The sequence below is a fragment of the Chanodichthys erythropterus genome, chromosome 23 (assembly GCF_024489055.1).
Source record: "Chanodichthys erythropterus isolate Z2021 chromosome 23, ASM2448905v1, whole genome shotgun sequence".
Classification (NCBI taxonomy): Eukaryota; Metazoa; Chordata; class Actinopteri; order Cypriniformes; family Xenocyprididae; genus Chanodichthys; species Chanodichthys erythropterus.
This window is the reverse complement of record NC_090243.1, coordinates 28,351,739-28,364,048: the sequence shown is the minus strand read 5'-3', so window position 1 is coordinate 28,364,048 and position 12,310 is coordinate 28,351,739. Positions and strand designations below refer to the sequence as shown.

Below are 12,310 nucleotides of genomic sequence, written 5' to 3'. Positions count from 1 at the left end.
TTACAATGGCGTTTTGTTTTTGCATGCAGCTCTAAATAGAACTACAATTTTTTTTAACATCAAATTTAGAAATTAAAAAAAAAAAAAAAAAAACATCTACAAAATTACATTCACTAATTGGGTAAATATGATTTTTTTTAAAGCTTTAGAGCAGTAAACACTAGCATATCCATGATAGAAAGAAGACTCATAAATGTATCCTGTATATCGCCCACCACTAGCTAAAACTTTAAATTTTCGCTAACATTATGGCCCGTTCAAACCAAGAAGTATAACTATAAAGGTAACTATAATTATAACCAGTGTTGGGGAAAGTTACTAGTAATGCAATTAGTAAGTAATTAGTAATGCATTACAATACTGTGTTATTACCATAAAAAGTAACTTATTGCATTACATAGTTACTTTTTTATGAAAAGTAATGTGAAAAGTAATGTGTTAAATTACTTTTGCATCATTTTTTTCTCATCTGGGATGGGCTGACTGTTTGTTTGTTTTTTAATAACAAAAAAGTTATATTTTTGGCAAATGTTAAGGCCCTTTCACACCAAAAGTGAAATGTATAAGCCTCAGGCTGAAGGAAGAGCATATTTACACCTGTACAGTAGAGGGCGCAGCTCAAACAAACCTTTCAGCTGTGCTGCCATTCTGGATTAAAGGAGGAGGAAGTTCAACACATATTTCTAAATCGCATCTAAAATCATTTTTGCTTATTAGTATGGTTGAATTAGATCATCGAAGGACAGCAGCAAAGATATTGGTTAATAAAGTGAGATTAAATACATAAAGTATATTTGTGTAATTTAATATAGTTAATTATCACAGGTTTGCATAAATTTGTGAGATAGTATTTTACTGTTTTTTATTCATTTTGAGGAATACGAAATGTTTTCATGAAAGTGAGATGAGCAAATGCATGTTCACATTTATTCTAGAACTACAATAACCATCTTTTTTACAGAACAAACACATCTCTGCACTTTAGTTAGTTGTCAGTTAAAAAATATGAAAAAAGTAACTTGCGTTACTTATTTTAAAAATGAATTTAGATATGTTGTTGTAAATTGAGAAAAGTAATGTTACTTTACTAGTTACTTGAAAAAGTAATCTGATTACGTAACTCAAGTTACTTGTAATGCGTTACCCCTAACTCTGACGATAACAATAATAGTGTCCGCATCACAATAATAGTGTCCGTAATGCTCTGTTTATTATAAGCGTATGACGCAATTATGTCGCCTGCAGCTTTAAATACTCGAAGCCTGTAAAGTCGGGTGGATTGTGATTGGCTGTCAATGTTTTTATCGTTCATCAGGTAAAAAATGGTTCTGATTCCACTGATAACGTTTCTCTGTGTCACTATCATTATAGCTGTAGTGTGGACATCACTATTCTCATACAAATAGAATGATTATTAAAACTTTACAGTTATAGTTATCATCCTTGGTGTGAATGCCCATTTAGTGCAATTATTATTATATGTATGTATACACAATACACAGCTACTTTACAATCTTTAGAATGATGGCCAACGGAGGAAGATATTTTTGCCTCCATAGGTGTAGTCACAACCAGCCAAACCTTGACTACTAGGATCTAAATAGGTCTTTTAAACAAGTTCAGAAACGCACTTTCCAATAAAAAAATGTTGATTAAGTGATACAGCAATAAAAAAACCTCACCTTTCGCTCTAGACTATTGGTTCCGCTGGTGGTGTTGGGTTTCAGAAACCCTGCCGTGGTCGACCAGCGTGTGGGATTCTTACGAGATGGTTCCTCTGGCTGAAGTTGGGCTTCGGGAAGACCAACCAGTGCTGGATCACTGCTACGGCGTACATGCAAGGGCATGTCTGAAAAAGAGAGATGAGAAAGATCTTGTTAACAGCATATTTTCATGCATCTCACTCCAAAAACTGGAGTACCTTCACTAAGGTGCAATAAGACATCCTTCCCACATGGCCACAGATAACAAATAGAACACTTCAGCTCAGTTTCCTCGCTTTCCTATAGAAAGGCCCTTTTCAGTCCCACAAAAGTGTGACAGGGACACAGTAGTACATTTATGTCTGACACAAAGCCATTTCCTTTGAGCCTTGCAAAGAAAGGCGGTGGCAATAGGGCCATTTAGCTGGGCTTGTTCTGTGACACGCGAACACCACACACGCTTTTGAAAACGATGGGAGAGAAGAGACAGAGGTGTCCCTGTGCTGCTGAGCTGTAATGGGTTTGAACTGCAGGGCAGGTAGGGGGGATTAGTCAGATACCGGTTCACGCTTCCTGTCTCACACAGTTCATTTTGCTGGTCTGGATTTTAGGGTTCTGCACTTGTGGTCATGTACAAAGTAGATTTATTTCTACACCTTTTTTTTACTTTTTGGTAATGTTTTCTACTAACTCTGTATATTTAATGCATTATATACTGCCTGGCCAAAAAAAAAAAAACAACAACAGGCAAATACTTAAGAATCTATGACTGGATCATTATTACAGTGAGTATTATGTTTCTAGCATGTTATAAGTTAGGGAACAGTTCTTTTAACCCTAACTGAACAAATTGTAAAAGAAAGGTTGGGAGGGAGCATGAATAATCATTTTCACACATGAATTGGCACCTCTGAGTCCAGACCATATATTCATTGAAAGACTTTGGGATGCGCTGGAGTAGACTTTACAGAGTGCTTGACTCATGCATTGTTAATACAAGATCTTGACCATAAATTGACACCACTCTTGATGGTAGAACATCACAACCTTTATTTCCATCAAGAGGTGAATCATTTTTTGGTCAAGATCTTCCATTGACAATGCAAGAGTCAAGCACTCTATAAAGTTTACTCCAGCACATCCCAGACTTTCAATGAATTTTAGGTGAAAAAAACTGAAAAACTACACACTCCATCCATTAGGGTTAAAAGAAATGTTCCCAATCATGCTGGAAACATGATAATCACAGCAATAATGATCCAGTCATAGACTCTTAATTATTTGCCTATTTAAATCCAAACAGCGAATTCCAAATCCAAACAGTGACTGTGACCAAAACGGTTAAATGAATGATTCAATAACTATTGACTGTTGGTGTTTCTCAGTTAGAAGGCTGCATCCTAGTAAGTTTGTATACCTCAGCTGCCACGTCACCAAGTGCCATCAAAGGCCGTCTCAATGTGAAGGTTCCTAGGAAGGCAACCTTTGTTATGTGTCCTTCGTTCAGAATATTTTGCAGGATGCATCAAGTGTCTCTGAGGCAAAAACATTTATGACGTGCCATGCAGACTTACTAGATCATCTCAATCTAGCGTTTAATGCTGAGGATAAATCTAGAAGCCTCAGAAGGAGTTGTCTAAGCTGGACGTAAACTCTTCAAACTTACAATTGAGAAGCACCAATTAGTTTTCTTTGGCCGAAATGGTTGAATGAATGATTCAAATTACCAATAATTTGTTTTGTTCCTGAATGAATCAGCATTTTTGAATGAATCAGTTGAACGAATGACTCAAATGACTCACAAAGACATTGCCACCTATTGGCGTAACAGGAAAGACATTTTGTATGGAACGCGAAAATAGATACACTTTGTTGGACTCTCAGCATGGAACATGACTGGAATCTGATTCGAGAATTATTTGAAAATTTGTATAATGCATCAAAGGAATAGTTTATCAATTAATGAGATCTCTGTCACCCTTATGTAATGTTAAGTCTTTTTGTTGACTTACTTTCTTCTGTGGAACTCAAAAGGTGAATTTTTGAAGAATAACATGCCAATGACTGTCTAAATAATGAGGACATGAGAGTACAGTATGTATATAAAGACATAATGTTCCATTTTAAGTGGTTGGATTGATGGTTGTTTCATAGAAAGTTCTTCATTTTATGAATATCATAGAAAATATAAAACCAGTTCAGAGTAAAATAGCCAAAGACAGCAACATTTTAGACCTGAGGGGAAAAAATAAACACCTCTAGGAAACCTTTCCTGCCAATTTCTCTGATAGAACATTTTTTTCCCTCCTTGCTAGGGTCTGTAACATGCGTTAGCCATAGTCAGTGTGAAAGTAAAACGTTCACATGTCATCTGCCGTTGTGTCTGAGTAGACAGGCAGATTTACTGTTAGTGTCTTGCCACCTGGCAGAAGCTCTGAGCGCTCTGAGCGGTTGAAATTTCTCAGCTCTCTGGTCTCTGGGTTTATGACTTGCTACGAGTGTATGTGGTACATCCATAATTATGCAAATGTCCCAGCAACCACCTGTCATTCCTCGGCAACGTCCTGCCACAGCATATGCCCATATTGCGGCTACCATCTGATACCGTGCGCATGCATATGCAGCTCACAGGAAGTCCCAATTTTATAGACATAGAATGTTTCGGCCAGGCCACAACTCACCACATGCAATCCCAATGAAAACAGAACCATGAAATCTGAATAGCCTGAGGTCGTACAAAGAATACTCCCCAGACCAAGGGAGATCCTATTATTCAATTATGAACTGAACTCAATAATGATTTTTAATACACTTCCTTTTGTCAGTGGTCAGTTCACTTTCAGTTCATGGCTCTAATGACGAGGCCCCTCAGTCGAAGTGTAACTGTATAACTCTAACCTATGTCTATGATTACATTCAATAATTAGCTTAAGGCCAAGACGGCTCAAAACGCTCAGAGATGGGTCTCAAGAAAAAAATAAAAGATCAAATGACATCGGTTGTCTCAGCCTCCATATGATTACATTACATATTACTAACGTCAAACAAGAAGTGACATGCGGATTGCAGATAATGGGAGTGGGAACTAATGGGGCTTTCAGAGAACAATGCAACAAAGGCAAAAACTATGTTTTATTGAATGTGACATGGTTGTTGAACTCTGCCAGATCGCATCTGATCAGTAACATCAAAAATCTATGCAGAAATACAAGGGAAGCCAAAAGATGTTTGTGGAACCTATTATGGAGAAAGGCAGGAAATGGTGGGAAATGCTCCAATTTTGAACATGGTATTTTAAATCATGGTGAAGATGAAGCCTGAATGAATCCATGTGGAACTTCTCAACAAACCTCATACTTTTCTATCCATTTTTTTGGTAATTTTCTTTTGCTTTTTTAGTTCCAAAGTTTCTAATTTGACCACAGCAGATTTTTTTTTATTTTTTATATATATTCTGGGAGCAGGTGGAGGCATGTGTTAATTTCCTTATTTGATTTTGTTAAGAATCTAATCAAAAATTTTGAAGAGAATCAAACCACATGCTCATCTGCAACATGTCGATTATACTAATTTACTCAATACAGAAAAAAAATAAATGTAAAGCAAAATTAGTCTTCAACTATGCACATCCGAAGACAAAAATATCTCTGGCTTAAAGGATTAGTTCACGTCAGAATTCAAATTTCCTGATAATTTACTCACCCCCATGTCATCCCAGATGTTTATGTCATTCTTTCTTCAGTCGAAAATAATTTTTTTGCGGAAAATATCCAGGATTTTTCTCCTTATAGTGGACTTCACTGGGGTTCAACGGGTTGAAGGTCCAAATTACAGTTTCAGTGCAGCTTCAAAGGGCTCCACATGATCCCAGCTGAGGAATAAGGGTATTGTCTAGAGAAACGATCTGTCATTTTCTTGCACTAGCGCTGCGATGCACAACACATTACGTAATTAATGTCGGAAAGGTCAAGTACCATGGTAGGGAAAAAAACTCCATATTTTCTCCTCCAACTTCAAAATCATCCTACATCTTTGTTTTACCTTTTTTCGTAAAGGGCGTATTTGCACGTTCTCTTTGTAGACACTGGATCGGTACATTCACCTACGTCATGTGTGACCTTTCCAACCTGATTACATAATGCGTGACGCATCGCAGTGCTAGTGCAAGACGAACATTTGTGGTTAAAAAGTATATAAAGTTTTATTTTATTTAGAAAATGACCAATCGCTAGATAAGACCCTTATTCCTTGTCTGGGATCGTGTAGAGCCCTTCAAAGCTGCACTGAAACTGACATTTGGACCTTCAACCCATTGAACCCCAGTGAAGTCCACTATATGGAGAAAAATCCTGGAATGTTTTCCTCAAAAACCTTAATTTCTTTTCGACTGAAAAAAGTAAGATATGAACATCTTGGATGACACGGGAGTGAGTAAATTATCAGAACATTTTAATTCTAAAGTGAACTAATCCTTTAAGCCAAAAGTTTGTCATTTGATTTCTCTAACAATACATCAACCAACTCAAGCATCCACCAACTTTCACATGCACAAACGATACTGGGGTGGAAATCACATGAGTTTAAAATATTTCTGCATTTTTATATGAGAATATTTCTGCATATTTTTTTTTTTAACTAGCCATTTTTAGAAGTACAATGAGAGCATGGATTGCAGAAAGCATGTGATGCTGCTCTGACAATATTGCTTTTGTTGAACAGCCCATTTAGTAAGTACACATAGAGGACACACAATCCCGTTTTATCCCTTTCTCCCTCTCGCGCCACTCCAGCCAATATGGGTTCCTAATGTGTGATCGGATTAGCTTTCCTCAGCCAGAAATTGGCTTCCCCTGCGTTTAATAACCAAGACGACCACTTAAAAGCCTGTACCCATCGATCTCAGGTGTGTTAGGGGTATGGCCAGGACCTCTAATGAGACCAAGGACCAATTTCAGCTCTCCATGGAGGATTATGAATAGAGGGGGAAACACAGGCCTGCAAATAACCTAGACACCAAAGATGGGGTTAAACTCACCAGGGATGCCCTCTCAGACATCATATTTACATCTCTAATCTACCGCCTCTCGTTGAGGGATATGTGATGGAGATTTGAAGATTAGTCTGTAATTGAGGGAGAATATTCACTGGTATCTCCGGACGATGCGCCACAAAGCCTTGATTCACAATCATGACCCTTACTCTAAAATCTAAGAGATACTGCTCTCTTGAAACCTAGATACGACTTTGTGATCTTCATACTGAGACTTTCGCAGCATAATATCATCTCCAACTTTAACTCGTTCCTCTATAAACCTTGTGTTTTCTGCTTCGCTGAGTTGGCACTAATAACACACAATTTACTTCTGACTTTTCAAACACAGGGCTCTCTAATATATTACTTACTGCTTCCAATCATTTAAATTGCCCGTGTGTCCATTTCGTCCTTGCGGGCCAGTTACCTGCCAAAGGAAAGTGTCCCTGACTGGCTGCCAGTAGTGGGTAATGGAGAGGACGGGGAACGCTGAGGAATACTGATAAGGCTGTGGAAGAGGACACTGTGATGAACAGAAGCAGGTAGGCCAAAGCTGTAATTCCTGTTTCATATCCCCCCACCCCTCCCCCCTCTGTTGCCTTTCATATGTTGCAAATGAAATGATTGGCTAAATCAGGCATAATTGTATGGATTTCTTTGGATATTACAAATACGACCTTGCTATTCTGATAGCGAAATATTCTATGTTTCAAGGACTGAACAGCGTCTGAACATTTAGAGGGCCGAGGAGTCTAATTGAAGGGCCTGAGTTAATAAAATATGAAGTAATGTCTGTGCTGGAACAATTTTTAAAGAGTCAAGTGTCACCAGAGCATCCATATTGATATCTCTGGAGGTTTAGGCAGGGACCTCTATCAACTATATCTCAACCTACATTTGCATTTGCCACCAGGGTACAAAAAGTCTTCCTAAAGGAGGTAGCTTAACTTTCAGGGGAAAAAAAATAGCTTTTTTTATTGCATTGGAGCACTGGAAAAAGTGTTCAAAAGGAATATCTTGGGATTTGTTCAAAAAGGAAGGCCTGAGATGACTGTTGCATGCTGAACTGTAGGGTAACTCTCAATTTAGAGGCAGCTAATCTTGAGCAGATCTGAATAAGGCAGTTTCAGTTTTGTATACACTGAGTTTTTTCTATTGGGAAGAATGTAGGAGGACTGTAGGGACATGTGGGGAAGATTTTGTGGCAGATGTAGAGAAAGGGTAAGTGTCTTGCTTGAGTGCTGGAGCATTGCGACTGGGCAGCGTCTGTGCGGTTCGACAAGGTGGAATGTGAGAGGTTCCGGTCTGTAGATGTAAAAGTGAGAGTGGTGATAAAGAACCAAAACTGATGAGTGTGAAAGATAAAGGGATTCAAGAACAGAGACTGAAAAGAATACTGAAGCCGAATGCAATTTCCGGACACAACTGTTGTAATTCAACCTTTATACATTATATATATTATATATATATATATATATATATATATATATATATATATATATATATATATATATATATATATATATATATATATATATATATATATATAAAATGTCTACATAGTTTTTTTTTTTATTCAGTTGTTATTATATATATTTTTTTCCATATTTTATTTTAATATGTTCATTTCTTCTGTTTACATTTACATTCCCTTTATTTATTTACATTCCCTTCATTTAACACTCACTTGAATGTTATATTTAAAAACATTAATATTCCAAAATACAAATGAAATAATCTACTAAATAATAAAAAAGAAAGAAATATTCATTCTTCATACTGTATATTATATTGCTGTGATGCCTAAATTTATTTGTAACATTTAAAGGGGACCTATTATGTCCCTTTTCACAACCTTAATATATAAGGTAATATAAGTCTCTGGTGTCCCCAGAATGTGTCTGTGAAGTTTCAGCTCAAAATACCCCACAGATCATTGTTTTGGTCAGCTTTCCAAAACAACTTCGGTTGCTCAACAACAACAAAGCTGGAGAATCTCACGCAGCCAAATTGAGGATTGTCAGTATCAGTGTTCAGACTTACATTGTTCAAACCGGAGTCAACACTGATGGAGAGACTCAGGAAGAAGTTACAACTTTAAGAATGAAACTGGACGTTTCTGAATGGTTAGTGGATAAATTTATGTAGTTGCTGTGGAGTTGATTCAACTCATTGACTAGCATGTGCCGTCATATTCATCTTTTTTGCAATTTCTGTAATAGAAAATATGTCCCTTTGCATTGAACTTTGAGCGTTGTAACTTTGCAGATGTAGTTTATGCTCAAACAGCAACATTACACACTAACTAAAGTTTAAAAAGTGAAACCATAATCAAGGACCCCTTTAAAACGATTGATTTTAGTTTTTAATGTTCAATTTTTGGTTTTATTATTATTATTGCAAGGTTAAATATTCAACAAATCTGAAGCTCAAAAGAGATCTGAAATAGATCTCCCTCAAGGCCGCATCCCCCATGTGACTCTCATTTGAAATGCACCTGTTTACGCAAGTCTAAATGCAAAGAAAATCTTACATGATGACTCAGATGTGTTTTATAAGCCTTACTGAGCAGAAGCACTGCAAAATCAGACATAAATCAACACATAATTTCTGTCTGGTCATACAAAGAAATAGCAATGCTTCATCTGGCTTTCTGAAGGGCAACAAATATGCTGTATAAATGTTAACAATACTTAGTGAGCTTGGAGGATCTGCATTAAACTGAAACATCTACTGGAGTTACTGTTTCCAGATTTGGATGAGAAAGACACAAGGAGGAGGACAGATATAAGCGAGGATAAAGTGGAAAGAGTACGTATATGAAAGAGATAGGGAAGGGAGGAAGGACTGGAAACTCAAGCCTGGATTTCACCAAATGAATCCTGACTCATCTGGGTCGACATTTCCCACATGCTGGGGACGGCAATCAGAGATGTACGGGGGAGAGCAATTAACTCAACACCGAGTGGCAACACCCCAGTGTCACCACCAGACTAGCGGAGAGGAATGAGAGCAGAAGTCCCTGGAGGAACTCTAATCAGCTAACCAAACATTTCTGCTGAGCTATAACTAGGCACAGCTCCCCTAATGTAAATACCATGGAAGCATTCCCTCAACGCTACAGCGACCTTGACGGAAAATTTGATATGCTAGCTACAGTACCACTGTCAGTCAAAAACACAAACGCTCACTGTGTTTCAAAATAGAATGAATCAATGCAATTCAAAGTCAACATGAATTGCCGTTTGCAATCCATTTTACTTGCATACTCAAACATGTTTGTAAGTGAAAATGGATATTCAGTGCAGAATTATATAGGGGGAAATTTATTTAGATTGGATGATGAAAAGTGGGCGTTATATACACGAGTCAGACTAAATAAGAGATTGCTGAAGTTATGTATTTTAAAGAATATTCACAACTGTTTAAAAGTTTCTTTTTCCAGCAAGGACACATTTATTGATCAAAAGTAACAGTAAATAAATGTATAATGTTACAAAAGATTTCTATTTTAAACTTCTTAAAAGTTCTTTTTGAACTTTCTATTCATCAAAGAATCCTGAAAAAAAGTATCATGATTTCCACAAAAACATGAAGCAGCACAACTGTTTTCAAATCAGCATGTTAGAATGATTTCTGAAGGATCATGTGACACTGAAGACTGGAGTAATGACGCTGAAAGTTCCGATTTGATCACAGGAATAAATTACAGTTTACTATATATTCACATAGAAAACTATTATTTTAAATTGTAATAATACCTCACAATATTACTTTTTTTTATATTATTTTTATCAAATAAATGCATCCTAGATAAGCATAAGATACTTTTTGTTCACTAACATATATAACATCACAAATTATTCTTCAAAATGCTCAATTATCATCAGTGGAAAAGGAAAGTTGTTGATAAAAGACTATGAAAACCATCAATTTTGTTTGTTTTTTTGCAAATCTATTTGGCATCACTAGGGATGCTTTAAGCCATGTGGAGATTGTCCAAACAAAAGTGAAGAATTATAGGGACTGGAAAGGTCACCTCTGGTCAGACGAGTGGGTGCAAGTGCTTATCTGTGACAAAAACATCATTAAATATGAACAAAACATACTCAAAGATAAGCAAAGACCTCACTTTTCCCACGGCCCACAATAGTATGCACAATAGTAAGGCAAATTCAGGTTGATTGGGACACATTTTCTAAGTCATCTCAATGGCAATAAAAGTGTCCCAATCCCTATGACATGTTCAACTCCACTGTTGTCTAAAACATTTGCCATTTAAAAACTTTCCCAACTCCTATAGCCTTTTACTGTACACCACATGCAAGCTTAGCAGCAGCTCAAATGCTGTCTGCTGATATGATCATGGTCTTACTGTTGATTACTTATTGAACTGTCATGAATATCCAATTACAATAATTCCTTACCCGCTGTGTTAGTCAAAACCATATGTTTGAAAGCATGGAGGGGAGTGGAGAAACAATGAAAGAGGGAGAGGTGGGAAAAATCCAACTGTACTGCTGACAAAAAGAAAATCCACAGAGGAAAAGTACGAATACAAAGACAAATGCTTAGTTCAGACATTAGTTTAATGAGCAGATGTTGTAATTTGGAAGGAGATAATGTTTCAATCTGTTCTGAGATTACACCCTTGAAGTTTCTATTGCAAATGGTATTTTAGCCAGTATTTGGAGCATGAAGGGGCGCTGACAGGGAAAAGGGAAGGATAGGAAATATGACTTTGATGTTGCGTTAATGCCAAGTCACAGTTGAAAGCATAAAATATCACATAAAATAAGAGGTTAACTCGCTAGTTCAAGAAATATTCAACAGATTTAATTGTGAACAGTTATTTTCAACATGATGTCTTATTAACATAGTTGTTAAAGTAAAAATGAAAGTCTAAAAGCAAAAATGTTAAAGCACTATTTTTTTTATGGGGGGGGGTGTCTAAGTGTCTAATGATGCCCAGTCTACATACTGTATATGCTAAAACCAAGGGTACAGGTATCTAACATAAGCTGGGTTTCCATCCAAGACACAAAAAAAACAAAAAAAAATGTGAATTAGGTATGTTTCCATCAAGCTGTTCGAGTGGATGATGGTGGTATTATAAAGAATATTTTGTAGAATGGAAAGGTTAGATGGAAGTTAAGAGAATGGTTCTCTTTCAAATGATAATTACACCAAGATTTAGATCAAGATTCACTCTCTGAGATATTTTAATAAATATCCTGATACATCTGAGCTTTATAATGGCAGTGAAAGGGACCCACAAGTATGAGCAGAAGAAAGTGCTTTACACAAACAATCATGTCGCTTCAGAAGGTCTTTATTAACCCCCCCGGAGCCGTGTTTATGATGGATGGAAGTGGTGGAAGCACTTTCTTGAGCTTCATACTCGTGGGTTCCGTTCACTGCCATTATAAACCTTGGATGTTTCAGGATATTCATTAAAATATCTCAGAGAGTGTTTATCAGAAAGAAGAAACTCATATACAACTAGGATGGATTGAGCGTGAATAAAGCTTGGGGTAATTTTCATTTGGAACAATCAATGCCAATGAAGAATCTT

The 12,310-nt window shown here is 36.7% G+C and overlaps 1 protein-coding gene across 6 annotated transcripts in view; it reads right to left on the bottom strand.

The window, feature by feature from the left end:
• The window catches only part of pard3aa (par-3 family cell polarity regulator alpha, a), a 560,621-nt gene that overhangs the window by 342,700 nt on the left and 205,611 nt on the right, over positions 1–12,310 (bottom strand). For all 6 annotated transcript variants that reach the window (XM_067377333.1, XM_067377327.1, XM_067377329.1 and 3 more), the window contains exon 4: positions 1,683–1,849. In XM_067377333.1, coding sequence (XP_067233434.1) covers positions 1,683–1,849 — 167 coding nt within the window. The remainder of the gene's footprint in view (positions 1–1,682; positions 1,850–12,310) is intronic.